This window comes from Staurois parvus, unplaced genomic scaffold (genome assembly GCF_062004578.1).
Source record: "Staurois parvus isolate SC_StPar_1 unplaced genomic scaffold, SC_StPar_1.0 ptg000686l, whole genome shotgun sequence".
In the NCBI taxonomy this organism is placed as follows: domain Eukaryota; kingdom Metazoa; phylum Chordata; class Amphibia; order Anura; family Ranidae; genus Staurois; species Staurois parvus.
In genome coordinates, this window is record NW_028318482.1 from 3,331,647 (window position 1) to 3,359,019 (window position 27,373).

At 42.3% G+C, this 27,373-nt stretch overlaps 1 protein-coding gene across 2 annotated transcripts in view; it reads left to right on the plus strand.

Annotated features, from left to right (window-relative positions):
* Window positions 1–15,795, plus strand: part of MYBPC2 (myosin binding protein C2) — a 119,815-nt gene extending 104,020 nt beyond the window's left edge. For both annotated transcript variants that reach the window (XM_089652567.1, XM_089652568.1), the window contains 4 exons: window positions 376–512; window positions 5,197–5,383; window positions 11,221–11,263; window positions 14,697–15,795. In XM_089652567.1, the coding sequence (XP_089508693.1) occupies window positions 376–512; window positions 5,197–5,383; window positions 11,221–11,231 (335 nt within the window). In that variant the 3' untranslated portion in view covers window positions 11,232–11,263; window positions 14,697–15,795. The remainder of the gene's footprint in view (window positions 1–375; window positions 513–5,196; window positions 5,384–11,220; window positions 11,264–14,696) is intronic.
* The last annotated feature ends 11,578 nt before the right edge of the window (window positions 15,796–27,373 follow it).

Here is a 27,373-nt window from a genome sequence, read left to right on the forward strand (position 1 = left end):
ATTGAAAAACCTGTAGTTGTCATCATTTGTAATTTGGTTAAAAATATAAATAAAATGGCCTGGTCAGTCTAAAATGCCTGGGCCGATTTTTTGTCCCAGTCCGGGCCTGCTTTGAATATAGTACCAACATTAGATTTTTAAAGCTCCTTTTAGGAGATGGGGAGAGGGACCAGGGTAAATGTACTCTAAAGGAAAGTGTTTCAGAATTGTTTCTCTTTTTATAAATAAATACAAAATATTTTTGTTTTTATAAGGACTGTATGTACAAAGAAAAACATGCTAACAATACAGTGACCCTTTTTTCTGTGTATTACGGTATATTTTGTTAAAAATGGCATTTTTTAGTTATTAAGGTGATGTCTTGCTTTTCCCCAGGCCTGATCTATAAGCCAACAGACTATAAAGAACAAGATGTCAGCATGGCTCCGAAGTTCCTTACACCTCTTATAGACCGCTGCGTAGTGGCTGGATACAGTACAGCACTGAATTGTGCAGTTAGAGGTCATCCAAAGGTATGCTATTGTCTCTAATGAAAGACCATAGCTCTTAGTTGATTTACCCACAGGTTTATTTTAAAGGAGAACTCCGGGATAGGCAAAAAAATCATCTATTAGTACCCCCCTACACAAAACACTAACCAATATTTTGAAAATCTTTACCATTTAGAAGAAAAGTCTAACTGAATTTCCATGACCTCATCTCTGTAAGTCAAAAGATAACAGCATCTGATCTGTCAAGGAGGAGGTGTACCAGCCGGAATTCCATAATCTCCTCTCCTCTCTCTCTGCAGTAAAAGGAAACTACAGTTCCCATCAACCACAGAGAATTGTAATAAATGTGGGCGGGTACACTAAGCCTGTACATGTCAAATGTGTCTTAGAATCTTGGTCCACCCACCACTGCAAGTGGGGCTGAATTACATCACTGTTTCCTGGAGAAAGAACTACAGAAGAGATGTGCCAAGACCAGTGGCTGGGGGCATAGGAGGCATAGCAGCCACTGGTCTTACAAACAGAAAACCAAAAGAAAATTAATGGTTTGATTTAAAAATGAATAGTGTATATCAGAGTAACTACTGATTGAGCTAGAGGATGGATGACATATTTAGTGAAGGAAGGAAATCAGTAACAAGGACATGAAAAAAGGTTTTGTCTAGAGTTCTGTTTTAAGGGCCAACCTACCCAAAACTGATACATTTGATTTTGGTAACTGCAGTTAAACCACCTAATAGTTGGAACTTGAGACAACCTCCAAGTTCCTAGGTCTGCACAGTTGCCACAACCATTGAATTTCCATATGGTGTGGCATACAAAAGGAAAAGTGAGAACACCCAGTACACAAAAGAATAAACAGAGCCAGGAACTATAGCAGACTATGTTGACTGTGCACCTCATATTGCCTTATTGTTGATATGCTGGTCCACATAGACAATCTTCTCCTGTGACCTCACAAAAGGAGTAGGCACACCCCTTTTGAGGATGTGCGTGCGTGCGTATGAAACATGTCAAGGAGGAGCCACACGCCATGACGTCACACCATTGGAGCCGCCCAAAGGTCCAGTGGCTATCTTAGTGAGTGGCTGTTCAACCACATTGTCTTTGAAAGCCACTATTAAGCTTTTTTAAGCACAGATTTTTACATTTACCTGGATGATCATCTAGCCTTTAATTTTTATACAATAAATAACACTATGAGGATTTTTTGTTATTGACTCTGACTTGAGCTAAGGATTCCTAGGACCCTAGTGGAAGCGTGGCTGCAGAGGAGACTTGTGTCCAGAGGAGGGATCCTGGTTCCATGCTGTCTGGCAGATCCATTTAAAGGGGTTTCCTACCGATTCATATTCAGCTTATTGCGCATTAATCATGCGCATCTGGTGAGCGCGCATTTCTTACAGTCTTCCACATGGAATAAGTCACATGGATTTATTGGATGTCACAAGTGCAATGTAACTTTATGGAGCACTGTTATGTTGACCTGATCGCGTCAAGCCTGCACTAATCTATGAACACTTCTCTTGATAAAAGACTGTTCACATGATCACATTTATGTTTGGTGCCTAAATTAGCGCTTTATTCACTTATATTATTTATCACAATATAATCTGGATGATTTGATTATTATTGATTATATTACATATTTTATTTTAATTCATATATAATATTCTAGCGCTGCACTGTTTCTTCATCTTGACTTTATTAAAACTACAAAACCAACAACCCTAGACTGTTTCTTGAGGCAAGAGAGCAACTACCGGGAAAAGGAACCCAGGCATATTGCCAGCGGCTCCTCCGGGGATAGCGCTACAGCTGTAAATTCCATATCTTGAAGTACAGTACAGGATACAGGATGTGTAGTCAAAGCAAGGGCATCCCTAGGGTTGGTGTCACTTGGTGACACCCCCTCTCTCTCTGCCCTCTTTCTCTGCCCTCTTTATCCCCCCCTCTCTCTGCCCTCTTTCTCCCCCCTTCTCTCTTTCTCTCTCTGCCCTCTTTCTCCCCCCCCCCCTCTCTGCCCTCTTTCCCCCCCTCTCTCTTTGCCCTCTTTCTCCCCCCCCCCCTCTCTCTCTGCCCTCTTTCTCCCCCCCTCTCTCTCTGCCCTCTTTCTCCCCCCCCTCTCTGCCTTCTTTCTCCCCCCTCTCTCTCTCTGCCCTCTGTATCCCTTCCTCTCTCTCTGCCCTCTTTCTTCCCCCCTCTCTCTGACCTCTTTCTCCCCCCCCCCCTCTCTGCCTTCTTTCTCCCCCCTCTCTCTCTGCCCTCTTTCTCCCCCCCCCCTCTCTGCCCTCTTTCTCCCCTTCCTCTCTCTCTGCCCTCTTTCTCCACCCCCTCTCTCTCTGCCCTCTTTCTCCCCCCTCTCTCTCTTCCCTCTTTCTCCCCCCTCTCTCTCTGCCCTCTTTCTCCCCTTCCTCTTTCTCTGCCCTCTTTCTCCACCCCCTTTCTCTCTGCCCTCTTTCTCCACCCCCTCTCTCTCTGCCCTCTTTCTCCACCCCCTCTCTCTCTGCCCTCTTTCTCCACCCCCTCTCTCTCTGCCCTCTTTCTCCACCCCCTCTCTCTCTGCCCTCTTTCTCCACCCCCTCTCTCTCTGCCCTCTTTCTCCACCCCCTCTCTCTCTGCCCTCTTTCTCCCCCCTCTCTCTCTTCCCTCTTTCTCCCCTTCCTCTCTCTCTGCCCTCTTTCTCCACCCCCTCTCTCTCTGCCCTCTTTCTCCACCCCCTCTCTCTCTGCCCTCTTTCTCCCCCCTCTCTCTCTTCCCTCTTTCTCCCCCCTCTCTCTCTGCCCTCTTTCTCCCCCGTCTCTCTCTCCCCTTTCTTTCTCCCCCATCTCTCTCTCCCCTTTCTTTCTCCCCCGTCTCTCTCTCCCCTTTCTTTCTCCCACCTACCTACTACATGAAGCTGCAGTGCTGTCACCAGGGTCTGGGGATTACACACTGACCTGCTGCATACTCTGCCCGACCCTCCAGCTCTTCGACTTCAGCACCCGTGGCAGGGATGTGGACCTGCCCCTCTGCTGAAACTCCAAGGAGGAGAGGTGTCCGAAGTGCCTGCCTCACTGTCCGTCCCCTCAATGCTTGCTTATTTCAGCAGCGGCACATACAGGGATGGACTGAGCCTCTCATGGGGCCCTGTAGTGACCCCGGGCCCTCGGTCAGTCCGCCCCTGGTGGAGCGGGTCCGGAGTCACCCCGTGCAAAAGGTGTCGCCCGGTGCAGCATGCACCCCTCGCACCTGCCTAAGGACGCCCCTGAGTCAAAGACCATGATATACACACCAAACATTTTTACCCACCCATTGAATGCCAGCGTTCCCAATAGTTAAATCATTACAGAGAAAGAAATGTTCAAAGCACTCCTAATTCTGAATGTGATTTGGAATGCCTCTAAAATCCCATCAAAACTTCTTTCTCTGTTTATGTCTAGTCATAGAACATGAGTTATATGTTGCTACATTCAGATGATTGAATACCTGCAAAAGCTTTGCTGGGTATGCCCCCCGATGCACCCTCATATAATCCCATCCACTCTGTGGGACTCCAGTTTTGTAGCAAGCAGTTAGGAGAAACAGAGAACAGAGGGGAGGGATGTGTGTCCTGTATTGTATTCCAAGATAGGGAATTTACAGATAAATCAAAATACCCATTATCCTAATTGTACAATACAGGACACTGAACATATAGACATAGACCATGGGATGTTCCCAAGCAATAAACTGAAAGGTGGACAACAATGGCAAACAGGCCCGCAGGGATCAATGGACCCAAAACTTTCAGCCGAAGCAGAAGAGTACAAATGTCAACTGTCCCAACCTATAACTGGCCTTTGCAGCATGGAGCACATGGAAGGGTGACACATGTCAAAAAACAACAAAGAAACATTCCCAGCTAAACTTACTATCAAGCCTGCAATCAACTGAAATATCCTGTCCACGTTCACGTTAAAAACAGGGGTTTAGTTTGCACATTTGCAAATGCCTAAGCTGCAGAGCCAATTCACAGCACCCCAATATCTGCAGTTCCTAACTTTATAAATTTTGAGAGCCTCCATAGTAGAAGCACATGTATAATAATGGATAGATTGAGGGCAGGTAAGCCTGGAGGGAGCCCATCCCTCCTTAAAGGCACAGGGGCGCACTGGATACCCAGCATATAGCACAATGGCAGCAAAGGTTTCTAGTGCGCCCCCTCACCAATATATCAACAGTACAAACAAATGGCAACTGCCCCAACCTATTACTGGCTTTTGCAGCAAGGAGCACATCAAAGGGCAACGTATCAAAAGAGGCCTGGAGATCTGCCTGGTAAAACTTTAAGAAAGTATGAACAGAATACCAGGCTCCCAGGGCTTAGTGATTGAGGTGAAACTCTACAGATGTCCATCATTCAAACATGAGCAGGCAAAAATGCTGTTTTTTATTGTTCTTACAAATGATTGGGTATTCTTTGCAAAGTAAAACACCCTATTTGTTTTAAAGCTCATATCAGCCGAATTCAAGAAGACTGACAAATTTTAAGCATTTCCCAATGCTTACAGTTGTGTTCATTAATCCAAGTCATGATTATAAAAGGAGTTGTGGAATAAAAAAATAGAGTGCATGTTTTTTTCTATCATTTGACCTTACATAATTGTGGGTTTTCTACATGTGCAAATTAAAGCAACTGTTCTCCATTATAGTATCACATGTGTTTTCTGTTCTTATTTTACAGCCTAGAGTGATCTGGATGAAAAATAAAATGGAAATTAGAGATGATCCTAAATTCCTAATGAAACATAATCAAGGAGTTCTGACACTGAACATCCGCAAACCAAGCCCATTTGATGGGGGAACCTACACCTGCAAGGCCATTAATGATCTGGGAGAAGCTCAAGTAGACTGCAGATTGGAAGTTAGAGGTATTAGAGTGTGTTTCAGCATGATTCTTATTTTCTGGTAGAGGTGGACTCATTTAAGCTCAGTTTTCACTTTTTATGCATGCCGAAATATAATTATTATTAAGACAGGAGAGTTCAGTGGGCATGCTGGACTGCTGGAGAGTAGGGTTGCCACCTCATCTGTTTAAAACCGAACACATATTAATTACACAGGTTCTGAGGATAATTTAATGCAGACAAGGAACTGAGTGAGTTTAATTACCACTTTAATCAACCACAGAACCTGTGTCATTAATATGTGTTCGGTTTTATAGTGGTGAGGTGGCAACCCTGGAGAGTCAGGCCGCTGCTATGTGTGAGACAACCATGGTCTGACTCTCCTACGAGCTGCCAGCAAAGGGTCTTTTATCCCTTTCTGCAGCATTTAGTAGTTTACTAAAAGTAAAAAAAGTAAATATTTATTACTATATATGCAGCCTGACTGCATTACAGTAATAAAACCTGAGAATTCAACTAGGCCTCAGTTACCAGTACAACACCAAATTATTTTTAGTAAAGCTTAAATCATCTAAATCTTAACATCTGTAAGAAGATGAATCTTTCTTTCTCATACTGTAACATACAGTATTTGATTCTGGCCTCTAGAAACTTTCAAATAGGGCTTGTTCACACAGGCAGCTGGGGGAGCAATAAAAACAGGTGGTTGAGCCATGGTTTTACTGCATCCTTTCCCTCCACCTAATCAAAGAAATGCAGCTGTACCCATGCCCCCATATGCCACAATACTTTGAAAAAGTAGAACAGGTTGTCGCATATGACAGGTGGTATTGCCACCAAACACAACACATTCAAGGGAATGGGGCCACGCCCCAACTGCCCTGCAAGCGTGAGCAATGCATGCGATTGTTGCACGGTGGTTTGGCATTTTGACGGTTAAAGCAGGCAGTGAGGAGGCAAGAGATCAATGTTAGAAAACTCTTTAACTGCTTCCCGATGGCCCTATAGCAGATGTACTGCTACAAGGCGGCCCAGGTGCGCAAACTCACGTATATATACATCATTTTGCATTTCAGGGTAAGGAGTACGCGCTCGCCATTTGCGGCTGCGGCTGTCAATCACCGGGTCCCAGCCGGGGAATAATCGCCGGCGCCCAGTGATTGTCGAGCATCTCCAACGGGGTGAAAAACTGTTTGTAAACAAAACAGTTCTCTCCCTTGTTAGCTCCTGCACACTTTTTTAAATGTTTTTACTGGTCGTGTTTAATAGCAAAAAGTCAAAATATTCTTTTTTTTCTCCAAATTGTCGGTCTTTTTTTCATAGCACAAAAATAAAAAACACACAGGCGATCAAATACCACCAAAAGAAAGTTCTATTCGTGGGGGGAAAATGGCAGAAATTTCATTTGGGTGCAGTGTTGCTTGACCGCACAATTGTCAGTTAAAGTAACGCAGCACCGTAACGCAAAAAATGGCCTGGTCAAGAAGGGGGGTAAATCCTCAGGAGGGCAAGTGGTTAAAATCTAACAGTATCGCTCCCTGTCTGGTTAAATATGTAGCTGGATGTAGTTGTGCTGTAGCTGATTGAGAAGATAATTCCACCTAACCCCCCCGTCCTCTACCACCCTCATGCCTACTGCTGCCCCTTCCTTATGATCTTCCTGAAAAAGACATGTTGTTCTTTAGAGTTTAATGTGGGGTTGCCACCTCATCCCTTTCAACCCGAACACATATTAATTACACAGGTTCTGAGGAGGATTAAGGTAATAATTACACTCATCTAGTGCCTTATCTGCATTAAATTATCCTCAGAACCTGTGTAATTAATATGTTTGGTATTAAAAGGATGAGGTGGCAACCCTAGTTTAACATGTAAGAAAAATAAGATGACTACCAAGAACTGTGTACTTTATTGACAGTAACACAAACTTGCAAAATGTTGAAACACAATATATCACAGGCCCCCTTTATAAGGGCCAATTCACAACTATGCAGTGCGTTTTTGGTGCACTACATTTTATGCACGCTTTACATGTATTTTAGGCATCCTATTACTGAACTCTATAGTACGTGTGCTTGGTGAAAGCGCATCAAAGATGTAGCATGTCGAACTCTTTTAGGCTAAGTTCACACCTATGCAGTTTGCATTTGACTTGTTTCTGCATTGCGTTTTGCGTTGCATTTTGTTTTTTTGCACCTGCTTTTTTGATGCATTTTGCATTTTTTTTCTTGTTGCTAGGCGGATTTAAAATGTAAAATGCATAAAAAATTTAACAAACGCACAACATGCTTTTCTGCAGCATTTCCATTGAAATCTAAAGAAGCAAAAAAGTAACTTTTTGCGTTCAAAAAAGTTCCTGACCCTTTCAAAAAAATGCATCGGGTGAAAACGCAGAGATGTGAATGTGTCCCTTAGGAAATCATGTTAAATGGATTGTAGTGCATTTCTGCAAAATGCTGTGGAAAACCCTTAGGTGTGAACCTAGGGTTAATGCACTGCACATAACACACACTGGTGTGGATGGAGCCTAAGCCATGATTTACCCCCAGTTCACATATATGTGGCAGTGCTGGCTGCGTTTTGCACGGGCACAAGAGCCCATTCATTTGAATGGACTCCCGTGCCCGTGACATGCAGGGAAGAAGTCCATGCACTTCTTTTGAAAACGCAGCTCACACAGGAACCTTGGTTCCCAGTACGGTTGCATTTTCCAGTGCGAGCGGCGTGCCATTAGAACTAATGGCACCCGCCCGCGGGTCCGCATTTCTCTGTGCGGGTTGTGCGGCTGCACGGATTTTCATGTGGATCCGCAGTGGCACCACCCGCACAGATGTGAACCTAGGGTTATACCTGAACATTTTGTAGTCTGAATTTCAACAACCAAAATCCCACGCCTTTAAATTGTGCCTATTTGCCATATGAACGTTCAGACACCTGTTGCTTGAAGCTCAAAAAGCTGCATGAGCTACTTTAAAAGCAGAATGGGACATTTCTGCCCACATAGATTTCAAAAGTTTCACAATACAGTGTTTCTTTATATAACAATTTGTATAGCAGCTGGAACTTGGCGAGGCCACACATGCTGGAATGCTAGCAGTGAATCTGCATGTACACACTTGGGATTTTTAAGAAACTTTGCCATCTAGTGCTCATTATTGTGAACAACGAAATGATGCACAACACTTGTCAGATGGCCAATGGTCTTACAGCTAAATAGTTTTTTTTTCTTAGGGTGGAATTATTTAGGTAGGCATATTCTGTTTAAGCTGTTTTTATTCAGTCGAGCATTTAATATACCATCATGTGATCAACTTACTTCAGAAAGTACAAATTAGATTACTTTAACACTCAGTGATCTGGAAAAAAAGATTAAGAGACTAAAAACAATTCTAATCTGTATCATCACTTCTTGTGATGGATGAGGATTAAATAAAACCTGTAAAATCTATTAAGAAAATTATGGGCACTATAAAGTGCCTGCTATGTTATAAGAACCATACATTAGATGAACTAGATGGACCGTTTTTTTTTTGTTTTTTTAACCACTTTGCTAACGTGGTATAGCCAAATGACAGCTACAGTGCTGTAGTCCAATTCTGGGATGGCGTCATATGACGTCCTCCCAGAATGTGCCCCCCACACGCCCACCAGCAGCGTGCACCCAGCGCTGTCTGTGATTGCTGTGTTCTTTGTAGTTTGATCAGCTGTGCCCAATCACAGTTGACCTCTATGTAAATACATTTGCCGGTTATCGGCAGTACTTTCCTTGCCATGTCACAGCATGAGGAATGTAATGTCGGTAGCCGGCAACTTTCAAAGCAGACATCTGCACTGATAATTAGGGCACTGATTATCAGTGCAGCCCCAAAAGTGCCCAGCAGTGCTGCCCATCAGTGCCCAGTAGCACTGCCCATCAGTGCCTAGCAGTGCTGCACTTCAGTGCCCAACAGTGCTGCCCAGTAGATCCCAACAGTGCTGCCCAGCAGTGATGCAAATCTGTGCCTGTCAGTGTCACCAGTCAGTGCTCTTCAGTGCCCATCATTGCCAACTATCAGTGTCCATCAGTGCCGCATAGCAGTGCATCATCATCAGTGCCTCCTCATGAATACCCACCAGTGCTGCCTCATCAGTGCAGCCTATCAGTGCCCAACAGTGCTGCCTATCAGTGCAGTCTCATCAATGCACATCAGTGAAGGAGAAAAATGTTATAATGTTATAATAGAAACAAAGAAAACCTTGCTTCTCCCCACTTTCCCTCCATGTAATAGTGCTCAGAGTCTGAGCCAGCCCAAGTCCTGCTGCATCAGTTACTTTGATATGTGTCAGTAACGATTTTTACATCTCAAAACAGTTTTTTAATGGGATGGATACAGTTGTACAAATTTAGAAAAGATACGTTGCCACTTTGTAAGCAGTGAAACAAACACTGAACAATAAGTATCCGTCCAACTAAGACATTCAATGACAAAAAAACAAGAGCATACAGCTCTACAGCAGTTGAGAGACACAAGAATCAGAACAGTACCAGCCCCTCACTTTTCTAATGGGCTCAACTCACTAGAAAAACTCAGAGCATTACAAGCCTAGGATATATACCAAAAATTCAACACAGCTCCTCCCTAGCAAAGCTCTGCTCCCTCAGTACAGCTCCCCCCATTACAGCTCTGCCCCTCAGTACAGCTCTCCCTGTCCCTAGCACAGCTCTGTACCCTCAGAACTGATTCCCCCTCCCCCAGCACAGCTTTGACCCCTCAGTAAAGCTCCCTCCCACATTACAGCTCTGTCCCCTCAGTACAGCTCCCCCTCCCCAGTATAGTTCTGCCCCTTATGTACAGTCCCCCCCCAGTACAGCCCCCTAGGTACAGCTCTGCCTCCCCAGTACAGCTTTCCTCCAGTACAGCTCTCTCCCCCAGGTACAGCTCTGCCTCCCCAGTACAGCTTTCCTCCAGTACAGCTCTCTCCCCCAGGTACAGCTCTGCCTCCCCAGTACAGCTTTCCCCCAGTACAGCTCTCTCCCCCCAGGTACAGCTCTGCCTACTCAGTACAACCCCTCCCCCCTGAATACAGCTATGCCTCCTCAGTACAGCTCCCTCAGTACATCTCTCCCCCCTCAGTACACCCCCCCATACAGCTCTTCCCCCAGTACAGCTCTGCCACCCCAGTACAGCTCTCCCCCCTCAGTACACCCCACCATACAGCTCTTCCCCCTAAGTACAGCTCCCCCCAGTACAGCTCTGCCACCCCAGTACAGCTCTCCCCCCTAGAGGTGTAGCACTGCCTCCTCGGTACAGGTCTGCCTCCTCAGTACAGTTCCCCCCTCCAGTCCAGCTTTGACACCTCAGTACAACTCCCCCAGTACAGCTCTGCCCCCTCAGTACAGCCCCCCCAAAGCACAGTTCTGCCTCCTCAGTACAGCTCCCCCTCCCCAAGTGACACCCCTATCCTCCCTTGTCTACACCCCTGGACACTGACAGGGAGCAATACTCTCCCCCTCTCCCACACCATATTGTTCCAGCTGTTGTTCAGCCCTAGTTTATATAAGTATTCAACAAAGTATAGTAATATATAAAGTTGAGAATCAGCTGAAAAAGAAACAGAGAATCCATCATATCTTTGTATATCATGCTCTCCCAAAGAGATAACTCTGTATAAACAAATAACATCCAGTGACATCGTTAATAAAACATTTAGAAGTATGAACAAAAGCAAACATTATAACGAGATGTTAGTGAGAATTGTCTTTGTTTAAAATCATGACTTGTTATACAGCTTATTTGCCTGTTTTGGCTTCAACCCATAACTCAGTTGCATAAAACATGATGGTGCACAGCTGCTGAATTAACTTTGTTTTCTCTTTGCAGTTCCCCAGTAAAATGTGCTTCATTACCATTTATAAAAGTTACGGTGAGTATATTGTGCAAATGCATTTGGAGTTTTCAAGGCAGTGTTGTGTCCAATGTGAGCTAGCAAGACCCCCAACTAACCTCCAAATTACCACCTCCAACCATCTGGCTGCTTTGTTTGTTTTTATGTTCCTCCTTTATTAATGACATTTCTTAACAGAAACCTCAAATAGCAGAAAGCAAGCTGAAACTGTAAAATACCTGTCTGGAAATGATTTATCAGTCTTTTCTATAATGGTCTTGTTTGTATTACTTGACAATGGCCCAGAAACATGCTTGCTGGTATGCAGCTATTGGTATGCAATAAAAAGACACTGGAATGGTTTTCTGTGCAACAAATCTTGTTTTGGGCCACTTTGTTGCTAAATCACTTGGCTCCTAGAGTGTAACCTGTCCTTTTAATATTTTACACAAAGAGCCACCTACTTCAGAATTTTTAGTACAGTCCAAAAAAGTTGGGACACTGTGTAAAATCTACATTCTATGTATATTTCCCAAAATATTTCCAAAAAATAATAGAAACCTCTCAGCTTATAGTGTACAACCCAAAATAAATAATATGATATGATTGGATGCATTAGGAATGAATACAGGATCAAGCTTTGTATTTGGCTCTAATAGAGAACCTATGTTCTTCATGGTTTTACCATATGTTGTCTTGTAAAACCATGAAGAATAAAGGTAAGACCATGAAGAACAAAGGTAAGAACATGAAGAACAAAGCTAAGACCATGAAGAACAAAGCTAAGACCATGAAGAACAAAGCTAAGACCATGAAGAACAAAAGGTTCCTTATGAGAACCAAATACAAAGCCTGATCCTGTTTTAATCCCCAGTGAATCTAATCATGTCACAATTCCGTTTGAAAAGTACACAATAAGCAAATAAGTTTCTATTATGTTTTGGAATTCTTTGCATACTTACAAGTGTTTTAGAATTGTTTAATTTAAAAGTCAACAGCTACAAGAACCATAGCTACTGACATTTAAAAATAAGGTATTTACCACTGCCTGAGGGTTCTGTGCTATTTTCCTGCAGTTGGATTTTGCAGGTCTCCGGCACAGCCATTTTGGATATGGGAGTCAACTGACTTTGTGAGGAATCACAGGCAGCTCCCCACTGTGCATGCTTGAGATCATGTGGTGCTACTCATCCTGTAGTCTCCTGGGACATGTGACATGTCCCAGGAGGCTGCTGCTGGGGGCGTGGGCATGGGCGGACTGGAAACTCTGGCACTGCCCGAGGGCCCGGGGTCAGTAGGGGGCCCCATGAGATTCCCCTGGTACCTTTTTCATAGGCTTTTTTGAGTTTGGGCAAGGACACAGGGACCCCATGATCCCCTATTGCCTGGGGGCCCCATGAGTTGTCAGTCCGCCCCTGGCAGGGGGCATACATAAGTGCATGTTATTCTTGCCTAAGCAAGAATTATGGAAATGGAAGTGGGTACCTGTCAAAAAAGGTACCTGCTCCCCATAAAAACAATGTCAAAAGTGTTAGGGGTAGGCAGTTGAATAAGCAGCACTTTCACTTTTGAGTGAAGGTTCACTTGAAGGACATACTTTTTTTTTTTTGGTTGTCTGCAGTCCATTTTTTAATTCATCCTGCGCTAGTTAATGATCTGTATTTGCTTCTGTGGTTTGCCTGCAGTCTGCAAAGCCCCATAAACAGATGCAGAATAAAGAGTTTTTATTTATCTATACCACCACCTTTGTATGACCACGGGAAAACGCAAAACGTGTCAAAACCGTGGCAAAAGTCCAACTGAGAGCTGACATAATGACACTGCCATCTGTGGCAGATGTCACCATAGACTCTCTGCATCCAGGGCCAATCATTTGCAGGTAATCACTGAATTATAATAATCAGCCACGAATAGCTGCAGGAGCTGTCAGCCTCCTATTGTTTTCAAAGCAAAAATATGGTGAGAGAGGTCTATGGCTACTATCATTCCTAAAAATGTAACCAAATAAGGAAATATCCCCTTATGTGGGACTTTAAAGGCAGCACCGATCAATGAGCAAAAAAAACCAAAAGATGTAGAATAAATATGACCATAATTGTATTTAAATTCCAATAAAAGACAATACAGTAACAATTTTATGATCATAGTTACATGCGATTGCATACAAAATATTACACATGGTAATTTACAGTCAACACTGACACATTTCGAGAATAAAAAGACTTCTCTTCTTCAGGGATCTTCTTCAATCAGCAATTGCTGACTATAATATATTCTATAATAAAAAACATAATACATATAAACATCTTAAAAAACATGTTAATACAAACATTATTATTATTATTAATATACAGGATTTATATAGCACCAACAGTTTGCTCAGCGCTTAATATAAAGGGAGACAATACAGCAATGATACAGTTCAATGCAAGAGGGTTAGGAGGGCCCTACTCCTGGGAACTTACAATCTAATAGGGTGGGGCTGGTGGTACAAAAGGTAATAATGGGGGGATGGACTGATGGGAGAAATTGAAGATTTGGTTATTAGCTGAAGGCAGGATAGGCTTCCCTGAAGAGATAGGTTTTCAGGGATCGCCTAATAGTGGGCAGAGTAGGTGATAGTTGGATAGACTGGGGTAGAGAGTTCTAGAGCATGGCGGAGGCTCTGGAGAAGTCCTGGAGACGAGCATGGGAGGAGGGAGGGAGCGGAGAGAACAGTTTGAGTGATATTTAGAGACAAGATTGGTGATGTAATTTGGGGCAGAAAACATTATATTCATTGCAAAATGACATACTGACCCATATGTTTAGGCTTGTTTCATATGACCACGTAGATGCATAAATGCAAGGAAACTGCAAACTGCTGCTCATAATACCACAGCATGTTTTTAAGATGTTTATATGTATTATGTTTCTTATTATAGAATATATTATAGTCAGCCCACGAAAAACTGAGAGATCTTTGTGCTAACTAAGCAACAATAGTACAGCGATCTCTCCCGCTGTGCCTTAGAGTTCTGATAGGGGAGCTCCCCCCTGTACAAAGACACTAATCAGAGCTTGCAGCCATTGGCTGCAAGAGCTGATCAGAGCCTGGTTTGCTGGTGCCAGCATGTCCCTTCAACAAAAGCCGGTCTTTAGAATGGCTTCTGTCGGAAGGACAGCTGTACACATGGTTGGAATGTGGTTTCGTTTCCTGCTGAACTGGCCGATATTTGGACCATGTCTACCCAGCTTAAGACTGTAAACTACTTGAGGGCAGGGATTGATGTTATTGTATTATTATGTCGTTCTTATAAGAAAACCAGGGCAGGCCTTTCAACTTTAGAAAATAATTAAAATAAATCTGATAAAAAGATATTTTATACTTTTGCTTTAGGTGATCTTTACAAATATTTTTGAATCAGCCAAATTTATCAATTAAAAAAAGTAAATTCACTTAATTTGGTTTTGATTTGTATTCCCTATGCAGGTTTGGGATGAATCACTTGCTGGCCTTCTACATCGCAACTGCAAAGACAACAGCCGAGCAGTGTCTTCGTCATCCTGCTAGTTGTATTACGTCATTTGTGTTACTTTGTTGTTTTGTTTGTAGGCTTGGACACGTCAGAAAATTCTACTGGTTTCATAAGAACAAGCTGTTCCTTCCCTTTATAACAGCAGCCTGAGACTAAACACAGAAGGCTTCACTATTACTTACAGTAATAGTAGTAGGGTTGAGTCAGCCACTGACTCTCCTGTAGATTTCTCAGGTCAGTTGGAGTCAAGTCTGGAGTTCTCAGCTCAGCTCCTCTTCCACAAGAAGTCATTTTGAAGGGAAAACTCCAGGTTTTTTTTTTGCCTTTTGCTAAAGTTGGAGTTTTCCTCTTGAACCCATTGCTGCGTACTTTAAGAAATCAAATAAATGAATAAACTAAGAATCAAACAGAGATGTTGACCTTGTCATAATGGTTTTGGCAGGTGGGTGGAGCTGTGAACAGCCAGGCACAGATCCTACTGCCAAAGTTCCATAGAGATCTAAGCCAGTAGATGATTTATCCTGCTGGCGCCCACCCAAAACTAAAACCTCAGTTTGGTGGGGCTTAGCCATTAAAGCAAATTGTAGTTTGTTTATCTAAAGCTGCTTTATGTTCCATCAGATTCATATTATAATTGCTTAAAATTTGTAAACAGGCTGCTGAAGTTTGTTTATGCTATCACTGTGCACACTGGCTGAGAAGAGCAGTAAATGGAAATTGCAATAGATTGGATCACCCAAGTTTTTAAGGCTTTGGCCTAACTTTTTTCTGGGAATTTACTACTGTGTTATGTTTTCAGAAAATATACAGGATGCATTTGTAGACATGTAAGTCTCATACATCTATATCTCATATTTCTATATAATTTAAATTATTGAGAGATTTTTACTAACACTACTGAATAGATAGTGAGAGCACCCATCAGTCATGTATCTGTCTAATGTAATGCAAATTTTCCTGATAGGTTGACCTTATTGAACATTTGATCCTGTTCGTAACATTCTTGTCCCATATATTGGCTACTGTACCATCAATAAACTGTTTTGTATCCTCTGCTGGTCATTTTGGTGAGCTCTATTCTGTCTAGCATAAAGCCATGAGATCAATAGATCAACTTCTCATGAACAGGAATGGACATAGAAATGGATACGGACATAGATGGATAGAAATTTGTCTGGTTCCTGCTGAATCGGCTGAATTTCAATCCATGTATGGCCAGCTTTGGACTACAATGCAGGAAGGGATCTAATGACCAAATAACAATACAAGGTCTTTTATAGATAGACAAATGCTATATGGGGTCAAGTGCATTCAGCTTGCATTTGAGATGGTTCTGAAATCCTTCTGATGTGGTTCTGGTAGGTTGAGCTGCTTTGGAGTGGATTGCATTATCCTTGGTTTATTTGATAAGAAAGAAGTTCTAACACAAATACACACAAAAATATGAGTTATAACTGTATTGACATTTTTGTTTACTTTGAAAGTTATTGTATGTTTGTATTACAAACTTATATTTTTAAGCAAAATGCAAATGACTGCTTGATTGTATTGAACTTTAATTTGCATTGACATCTCTTTGTGGTACACCTAACATACAGTAACTTATCAATCTTATATTAGATACAGAAGAGGTTAAGCAGTGTTCATAAAGAATTTCATCTCTTCCTCTCCTCTGTAGTTCAGTTTGCTTTAGTATGTGAAGGGTTACCTAGGTGCAGAGGCGGACTGACCATTCAAGCACTCGGGCACTGCCCGAGGGCCCAGGGTCAGTAGGGGGCCCCATGAAATGCAACTGGTACCTTTTTATAGGCTTTTTTGGGTGTGTTTTGAGTGTGGGCAAGGACACAGGGGCCCCATTATCCCCTATTGCCCGGGGGCCCCATAAGTTGTCAGTCTGCCCCTGCCTAGGTGTGTTCTGGACTGAACCCTTAGTCTAGACAATGTAAAGGTAGTAAATTTTTGTGGGGCTATATATTCAATATGAGTAGAATCTAACAGGGATATTGTGATATAATTGCTTTTTGAAGAAGATTTGCAGAAAAGCAGAAGAATGGGATTTGACTTCTGGAATCAATCCAGAATCTATGCATCAAATGTATAAGTTGTGAGTTGACCTAGCTTTATCATACGCCACAGTGGTATGGCTCCTCTAAAGTCTTGCATATGCCTTTTTGCAATATATTGTAAATACATATTATGTATAAAAGATTTTTATGTTGATCTATTTTAGGTAAATACTATGAATATTATCACATGCACATACCTTCCAGATGATGGTTGGCTATCTAGCCCTTTTACTTATTCAGCAGCTCTGCTAAAGATTTATTTAATTTGTTATTATTGTTATTACTATTAATTGTAAGGCTTCCTCGGTGACTTCTAGAATGCACAAAATTTGCTGAATCTAATGCATATACAATGTGACTGCTTAGATTCAAACTTAAATAATTAAGAGGCAAGTAAGTGCAAATCCTTTTATACTGTTGACAGTCACCCATTGAGTTCACATGCCAAAAGATTGTGATGAATACAAGTGGGTACATATTTAACCTGCTAGAATGTAAAAGGGTTCTTTTACCAAGCTGAATTGTAATTTTAAAGTGATACTAAACCCACAACAGTAAAATCAGTCTGTATATGCAGTAAAGCATGCTTGTTATACTCCCTGTGGAACCTAAGGAGTTAATCCTCTGCATTGTGTAAAAAGACTGTTTGATCCTTTCTTTTCTGATACTCCCCTTTTTCAAGCGACCACCACTTCTCTCCAGTCTGAACCATAGGCATACATATGCTCAGTTTGGTGTATATTGCTAGAGAGGTTTTTTTTCCTAGGGAGAGTGAATGTGATCAGCATAGGGCCAATCAGCACTGTCCAGACAGAGGCCAGGGGATTTCCATCCTCCTACAGGCTTTAGCTAGTGCTGGGCTGGACACTGATAGATGCCACAAGACTGCTCAAACTGCTGATGAGAAAAGGTATGTAGCAGTTTATATTTGCTAAAATAATTGTATTTCCATGGTGTGTGTGCTGTGGGAGACCATATAGAGTGAATGCAGGGTCCTGGGTTTAGTAACACTTTAATGACAGATCAATTTTCTTTCAAAAATTGGTGCTTTGTCAGATAATCTATTGTACAATCCTTTTTAATTAGGTTTTATGACTTGCTGTCACAATTGGCATACAGGAGTTCTGTTGGCTGATTAGTGGTGCACCTGCACCTCTTTAAAGTTGCACTCAAGTTGCACTTGTTACTATAGGTAACATGAGTTAGAATTTCAGTGTTATTTATTTTCAATAAGAACATTTAAAACACCACTTGAAAGCAATTCATGTAATAAGACAAGGGAGAACAAGCTTTGTTAAACAGAGTTTAGTAGGGGACCTACAGGTAATTTTATGACTATAGTAGTTATAATGGCATCATATTATCCAGATAGTTATTCTTTTATGAACATGTATGTGTTATTTACTTGTAGTAAGTGCATCTTGATGCTAATATACAATGTGACTGGCTGTAGAGGCTTTGCAGTCTTCAGTGCACACATCCGGGGGAATGGAGCAGCTATCGTCACTGCCAGCATTCACAGACACATGATTCATTGACATTTCTCTCCAGAGCATTGCTACTCAAATGAAACAGTATGCTGCAGTGTTATCAAGTCCTTGTCTGTCAATAAAACTTCATACAGACAAGAGTTGTTGGACTGTTTATTCAAGGAAGTTGCAGACCCAAAGAGGTGAGATGACACATGACTGCATCATAAAGTCATTGAATGTGTAAGAAGTAATAGTGGGAGCATTGTTTCTAAGACAATGAGAGCACACATTGCTGAAACCTCACCTGCTTACAGGGTAAATACCACACCTACAATATGTGGATTAAACATCTGAAAGCTGCCCGAAACAAAATCGAAAGTTTATATATATATATATATATATTGGAGAGTCAGCCTGGGGGAGGGTTAAGAAGGGAGTTAATTATAGAGGGCAAGTACTTCCCCTTCAAGTCTGTTTATTAAGCAGCTGGTCAGAGAGGCAGATTGATGGAAGTTTTGCTGTCTGCAGTGAGGAGACCTGGATGCAACCTGGAAGTCTCCAAGTCTCCATTGTCTGACTTTGACCTGCTGGATGAGCTTGCCACGGAGACTTTGAAATACTGTGTGTGCCGTGGCTGGAACGCTGAAAGTTATTCATATAGAACTGTATTGTACTGATGGGAATATTTACCTGTCTTGCTTGTGCTGAATCTGAAGACAAAGCTTGTAACTTTTCTTTTTAATGAAAAATAAAGTGGATTTTAAGTCTGCCAAGAGCCTGTTTACCCTTCGGATCCTGACAAATTGGTGGAGGATGCAGTTGGCAGTTTAAGGGGTGAAGGCCAATCCCTTGTCCTGGGTTAAAGCTGCACAGACTATAAAAGTGTCAGAAAAAAACAATGGAGGAATTGGTTAAGCAATTAATACTGGAAAATACGTAAGCACAGCCAGTTATGAGAAGGCACAGGCCCGCCATGAACAGGCCCTAGCACAGACAGTCGCTGTTCAACAAGATACAAACTGCCTACTGATTGAACAGATAGCAGGTTTACAGAAGACAGTGACCCCAGCAGGCTGAAATGGTGAGAAGTGGCCCCATAGTGAAGGGTGACCCGTAGGAGGCTGTGCAGAAGGCTTTACAAAAGATGACAGATAATCTTGAAGCTTATTTGGTACTGAGAAAGTATGGATGGATGTGCTGGCCCTTTTCCTGACTGCAGATCCCCAACAGGTGTACTGTGACTTGGCCCCAGAGTCAGCGCAAGACTATAAACTGCTAAAGGCAGAAATACTAGCCAGACTGGGGGCTGTTGCTTTGAGGGCGAGCTGAGTTTATGCCTGGTGATTTCATGAGGCTAAGCCTGCCCGTTCACAGCTTTATCATCTAATGCACCTACTTCAGGATTGGCTGAAACCTGAGGACAAGACACCCACTCAGATTGTGGAGCAAGTTGCACTGGGCCAGTTTTTACATGGTCTTCTTAAAGGAGCTGCACCAATGGGTAGCTCAGTTAGAACCCCACTCCCGGGATGTGATGGTTGCCACAATCGAACAGTACAGCTGTGCAGAAAGTCTGTGTGAGGGCCCTTCTGCAACCAGAGAGCTGGGCCAGACCAAGGAAGCACATTCCAACGCCAAGATGTCACCTGTTGACCGCATGGTGTCTGCTCGAGTGCATAACATTCCTGCCAGGAGCACCCCAGCACCAAACCCTCCTATCCAAAGCGGGATGAGCCAATGAAATACGACATGAGTTGATGTTGCTCTATGTATGCTTATGCAGTAGGTGCTGTGAAAAGTCTAAATACCCATCCAAGTGTGTGGTTCAGATCAATGAACAAGAGGTTGACTCGGAGAGTTTGGTCACCCTTCTCCGATCAGACAGGTTGCACGGAAAGCTGATACCTGGAGAACAGGTTGGGGTGGTCTCTGTCCATTGTGATGTCAAAGACTATCCAGTGGCCCGTGTAACCTTGTCCACATCAACAGGAACTGCTACATTAAAAGTTGGAGTGATCCTCATGACTTGTTAACTGGGTTAGACCGTCCCATATTTTGCGTCTTTCATGAACAAAAGCTCAAGGGTCCCGGGGCCTTCCCTAAAAAAGAGGAACCTGCAGATTAAGTAGCTTATACAATGTTTCAGTTTGTGAATAATGATGATGTGTGTCAGGAGATGTGTAAACCTGCAGAAACTGACCAGGTCCCCTGGAGGTGTTTGCAGGATTGGAAATGGAGACTCCTTCCACTGAGCCAGTCTTGACAGATCTTGTGGGTTTCCCAGGAAGTTTTTTTAGTGCTCTAATGAAGGACTACACTTTGATCCCTGCCAGGGAACAGGTCACAATGCTAAATGGTGAGCCATAGCAACCTGGGGCGGATATGCGATTCTCCCATTTTAGCCCATGGTCATGTACTTGGGGTTCACCTTGGGGCAGCTAAAACTCAGGAACGTGCCTACATTGGTTCTATTGGCCTGGTGTATATAGGGAAATTAAGGACTTCTGTGAGTCCTGCTCAACTTTGAAAAAAACCACCCCAATGCCCCATTTTTGCAGTCCGCTGGTATCGCTTCCTATTATCAAGGTGCCCTTTGATCAAATGGCCATTGTCTTTGTGGGACTCATACCCAAGTCAGCTAGGGGACACCAATACATTTTAGTTGCCCTTGGCGATGTCATCAGATATCCGGAGGAGGTCCCTTTAAGAAATTGCTCATAAAAGGTCATTTCAAGGGAGTTGTTTCACATGTTCAAGAGAACAAAGCTTCCCTCTGAGATTATGATGGATCAACGTACCCCCTTTATGTCTAAAGTGATGAAGGAGCTCTGTAAACTGTTTAAGATTAAACACTTGTGGACTTCAGTGTATCATCCACAAACTGATAGGTTAGCGGAGCGATTTAACAAGACCTTAAAGGGGATGCTAAAAAATGTAGTTGAAGAGGATGGTCGTGACTGTGATTGTTTGTTGCCTCCCTTGTTGTTTGCCATATGGGAAGTACCCCAAGCCTCCACAGGGTTCTCACCCTTTGAGTTGGTATATGAGAGACACCCATATACTTGACATAGTGAAATAGACATGGGAACAAGAAGCTTCCCCTTATCAAAGTGTAGTCCCCTTATCAAAGTGTAGTGAAACATGTTGCACAAATGCAGAATTGAATGACAAAAGTTGTGCCCATAGTTAAGAAACATTTGCAGGCTGCACAAAAGGCCAGTATCAAGTGTACAAACAGTCTGCAAAGGTCAGAGAGTTTAAATCTGGGGATCCGGTTCTTGTGTGCCTATGGTGGAGAGCAAGTTTCCTGCAAAATGGAAGAAAGACGGTGGGGGGAGATATGTGGAGAGTCAGCCTGAGGCAGGTTTAGGAGGAGTGGCATTAGCCTTTTTACCCCTCGGATCCTGACAATATATATATAGACACTCACAGCACTGCTCAAAAGTAAAAAAAATGCTACTTTTTTTTTTGCTGATTAAAAAAATTAATCCAAATGAAATCAATAATTGGTGTGACCACCATTCACGTCCACAGAGTCAATTCTTAAGTTTTAGATATACAGTATACAGTACTTGCACTCTGTTTTTGAAGACAGGTAGGTTGTTCTAAACATCTTGGAGAACTAACCATTGATCTTCTGTGGATGTAGGCTGCCTCAAATCCTTCTGTCTCTTCATGTAATCCCGGACAGACTCCATGATGTTGAGATTCACGCTCAGTGGGGCACAAAGCATTATTTCCAGAACACTTTGTTCTTAAACACTGAAAATAGTTCTTAATGACATTGGATGTATGTTTGGGGTCATTGTCCTGCTGCACAATACATTTAGGGCCAATAACATGCCTCCCTGATGGTATGGCATGATGGATAAGCATCTGCCTGTATTTCTTAGCATTGAGGACACCATTGATCCTGAACAAATCTCCAACTCCATTTGCAGAATTGCAGCCCTAAACTTGCAAGGAACCTCCACCCTGCTTCACTCTTGCCTGCAGACGCTCCTGCCCCTCGGCAAGCAAACTGACTGCTACAGCCAAATATTTAAAATTTTGATTCATCGGTCCAGAGCACCTGCTGCCGTTTTTCTTATGTTTTTGTGCATAGTTGAATCGTTTAGCCTCGTTTCCACTTCCAATTTATGATAACACAGAAGGGTGCAGAAAAACTGCAGCAGGAGCTCTGGACTGATGAGTTAAATTTTAAAATCTTTGGCTAGTTTTCAATAGGTTTGGCTCAAGGCCTCACTGCATACGGTTTTCATAATAAAAACATTTTTGTGATTCTGTTTCATATTTTTCTGCTCAGAGATCCTATCTGTTGCAGGCTGAAAACACTAAGCCAAGTAAGCAAAAGCCTAGTGCGCATGCTCCTTCAGTTATCAATCAGGCTTCCTAGACCTATAGGTAGGCCCAAGGCCAACTGAAGAAAGTCTGGTAAATGGGTGTATGCCCAAGAATCCTCCGTGTATAGACACTGCATGCAGCCAACTTTAACTCCGAAGTTGCTGTTGAGTACTATCTGCTAAATTCTTTCATCCATGTGTTACCACTGCACAGTGACAAATCTGTGCCTCATCATAAGTAGCCTGGAATTAAGGAATACACTCACTTCTAGGACTCTATTTAAAAGGGACTGCTGGCTGTGTATGAGTATTGTTGAATTATTGCTCAGTCATTTAAAAGGGAACTCCTGCCCAGATTTAATATATTGTGTTGTTATTTTGCCTGTGGCATCAGGACTTAGAGGGGCTGACTGACCTACTGGATGTTTGTCAGTTTCAAAATAAGGTTTACTGGTATCCCTGTCTCATTGTACAGAGCTATAATTTTGTTTAGGTCTAAGCTTAGCATCGTGGGTAAATATTCACAGTTGCTCTTGGGGTTGAGGCAAAGCAACAGGGGACCCAAATATTCAAGATGTTCCGTTGGGGGTAGCGCTATATGTGTATAGAGTTTTTTAGCTCCATTGCTACCACTCCTATGTCGCAGCTATCTAGCAATCCCTACATAGCACCTATGAAAGTTCAGACTGGAAATCAGACTTTTGAAGGTAGAGTTGATTTTTGCACAGTCCATCCAGATACACTGACATTAGCCCTTGTTTTCAGATTAGCAGGAACCCATTTTTTTCCATTGGCTGTGGTCAGGAAATAGAAAAATGATAATTCAAACCACTGAGAATAAGTTAAGTAAGCTAAAGCAAAAATAGTTTTTATACAATAGTTTTCTCAGCTGTTATCTATGGATTATTAGTAAGCTGTGACATGGGAACAATAAAGAGCTCACAACAGCGTCTGTCCACATGAGTACTGTTGGATGGGATGGAAGGGGATTGGCATGACTCACTTTAACCAAGGGATCCTAATCACGTTTCCTGACATGCAGATGATAACTATAGGGGTCTATTGTGTATACGTGTGAAGTAACATTATCAGAGTATTAAACAGCAAGCATGTAAAACTGTTGACGTTTCACAAAGAAAAATCCAGAATTATTCTGTACCAATTCTTTTTAGCCACAGAGTGGAACAATTTGACTGCCAAAAGATCTTCCTTCTGCCCACTCTCATATTATTATTATTATTATTATTAATATTATACAAGATTTATATAGCACCAACAGTTTGCCTAGCACTTTTCAACATGAGGGCAGACAGTACAGTTACATTTCAATACAGGAGGAATCAGAGGGCCCTGCTTTTTAGAGCTTACAATCTAGGAGACAAAAGCACATATTGTACCATCAGCAGGTACAGTACACAAACATTCTCTCTTCTGATCTCTTCCCTTCATCTCCCTGAACATGCCCATTTTTAACAGATGGACGGATGGTGTAGGTGAACACTTCTGTATGCCAGCAATTCCAATAAATCATTTTTTTGATCATATCATTGGGATTGCTGCACTGACAAATCTACGCTTCATTACAGATCTTTACTGTATAAAGCACCAACAATTTATGCAGCTTACCGGTTTACCTATTGTACATTCACATCAGTCCCTGTCTTCAAGGAGCTTACAATCGAAGATCCCTACCTCACATGAATCCACACATATACTAAGGCCAATCAAACTACCAGCATGCCTTTGGAGAATAGGAGGACACCCAGAGGAAACCCATGCAAAGACAGGGAGAACATACAAACTCCAAGCTGGTGGTGTCCTGAACCCTGGTTCTGCAAGGCAAAAGTTCTAACCACTAAGGTACTCTGCTGCCCATGGTTACATAGTATAGTGGCCAAGTAACACTTTATTAACAAACTATGTTTAGCAATTAAAGATGTAAATACTTTTCATGTGCTGGAGTCCTACAGTTACATTCTTGTTTTTTGGAAGGATAAAAACTAATAGTCAATGTAAAATACATCTGTGTACATATATTCTTATTTTTCACAGTTATATGCCCCCCCACTGAAAAAAAAATCTACCTCTTCTAGAGCTACCGGTGCACTGAACTGAATCAAACTTCAACAACAACTAGAAAATTGGACACGGAGAAACTTCACTTTTTTATCTTTAATCTCATTTTATCGGTCTCTGCAAGTCACAAGATCAAGGAACGAATTACTTTTAACTCAGATGCTAAGTGATGTAAAAGATATTTGACCGCACAACATATTCATTATTTTAATTAGATTCATATGACACCCACAGCTGCTCACATTCTTGTGCATATAAAAGAGGATGAAATGCATTCCTCGCTGAAGCATTAGTACAGAGGATACAGTAAACCTGATGCACTGTACAGGATAATAGTTGTTAGCTTTGTCTGGTTTAATTTGGGTTCGGAATTTAATGCTAGAAACGTGAACTGAATGTTCATTTAAATCATTCTGTCTGGGATTCTGGGGCTGAGATTTCCCTTGTTAAATAGCAGCACTGTTGATGACAACTTAGATTTTAAAAAATCTTTTTAACAACAAGAACACTCTGAAAAGACAAAAAGATTTACCTCAAGAGAGCCAATTTGCAGTGTCAATGACCTCTCTCCAAAACATGGACTGTAATGAATATTGTCAACAAAAGACACCGAACATGAATGTATAGGTAGGTGTATAGAGTGCTGCTGAATATAAGAGAGGTTCCCTTAGGCCTTGATCACACCAGTGTGTAGAGGCCTGAGTTTTTCTGCACGTATTCTACAAGGGCACAAAGAAAACAGTTGTTCTCTTTGTGTCCTGTACACACCACAACATTGGTATTATGTGCAGATTTTTTTTTGTGCAAGAATCTGCAACGTGTATAAAACTCATTGCCACTGATTGAGACTGATGTAAAAAACTGATGTAAACTCATGTCTCTGCAAGTGAAATCTGCAGGATTGTTCCACCGGGTTTCTACTTGTATGGCGTGAACAACAAGGCCTCAGTTGGGTTTACCTATTAGGTGTTGTAAAGAGTAGGGAGTTGACATGGAGATGCCCTTTGTCCTGAGGTAGAAAAAGGTAACATGGCTAGGTTATGAATTGAGATCAGTTTAGAGAAGGAAGAGTACCATAAAGAATATTATTATTATGGGAGGAAAGATTAATCCCATTATAAGACCAGACACAAATTTTTCTATCCTCAAAAGAATAAATCACATTGTTGTGTATCATACTTACAAACAGGGGTGGACTGACAACTCGTGGGGCCCCTAGGCAATAGGGGATCATGGGGCCCCTGTGTCCTCACCCACACCCAAAACAAACTATGAAAAAGCCAATGAAAGGTACCAGGAGCATCTCATGGGGCCCCCTACTGACCCCGGGCCCTCGGGCAGTGCCCGAGTGCTCGAATGGTCAGTCCGCCCCTGCTTACAAATATAACATTCATCAAGAGACAAAAATTAAAAAGATTATTGTATTACAACAATAAAAAACAATATACAATCAAAGTTAAACATAAGGTTGAATATAAGCCACCAAAATGGCAAGACAAATGATTCTTAGCATATCCTCATCCATTGATGTCCACCAAGTAGACACATAATAAAGGTTTTTTAGCTAAGTATAACAATGAGTATCAAGAACCTTTATATGCACTGTGAGGCTATCAGGCTATCATAATTGAAGATATGGTCAATTTCTCTATTGTGTGAATATTCAGTGTTCAAAAAACACTGGATAGAGTACTATTCCATACGGTGGATTGAATGATATTCCACAGATTGTGTAAATCATCTAAACATCATGAGCTGTAAACTTTATAGAGGCACCCATTATGAGTGCTTGATAATGGAAAGTCATGTACAGAAAGCTGTCTCAGGGCTGGCTCACACAAAAACACAGTGCGGGAAAGGTGCATTCCATATAAGTTTCCTGCACTGTGTTTGAAAGTACTGACCTTGCGATCTGCAGGCGGTTGCCAATCTATTGTTTTCGCCACCCCAAAGGCAGATCACAAATGCAGAAGGGGGATTTACTTATAGTGGTTCACACAGAATCCGGTGCAGCAGTGCATAGTAACCAATCAGCTTCTAGGCTTTATTATCAAAGCTTAAAAGAGAAGTTCAGGAATAGAAAAAAAAATAAATTATATTCACCTAGATGGCTACAGCACCGATCCCAGCTGCATCTATCCCCTGCTTTCTCTACACTGACAACTGAGTGATCAAAGACTGCTGATTGCTCAGTTCTCGTTATTCACTGAGCAGAGAGCCGGTGACTGTCAGCCACCGGCTCTCTGCTCTGCCCCTCCAGCACTCACTGGATCTCCGGGCTGTGGAGGGGGTGGGAGCAGTGGGCTCAGGCTCTCAGCAGCTCTATGATAGGCTGAGCTAGCTGCCAGTCCAGGCATCTGGGTGGATCCTGACATTAAAGTTGGGATCCTTCCAGAGCCTGAACTGGCTGAGTGATGTCAGCCGACAACAGGCTTTAATCTGCTGTCAGCTGTCAGCTGAATATAGGTCACAGGAGTGCAGAACAAACTACAATCCTATGGTTTATAGCTTTGGACGTACTTCTCTTTCAACTAAACAAGCTGAAGTTAGAAGCTGCACCATATTCTGTGGGCACCAATTTTAGTAAACCTCCCCCGTGTGTTTGCAGGCACCAAATCGCATGGTATTGCAGTTCCATGCGATTTGGTGCAGTGCATTTTTAAAAGCAGTGCAA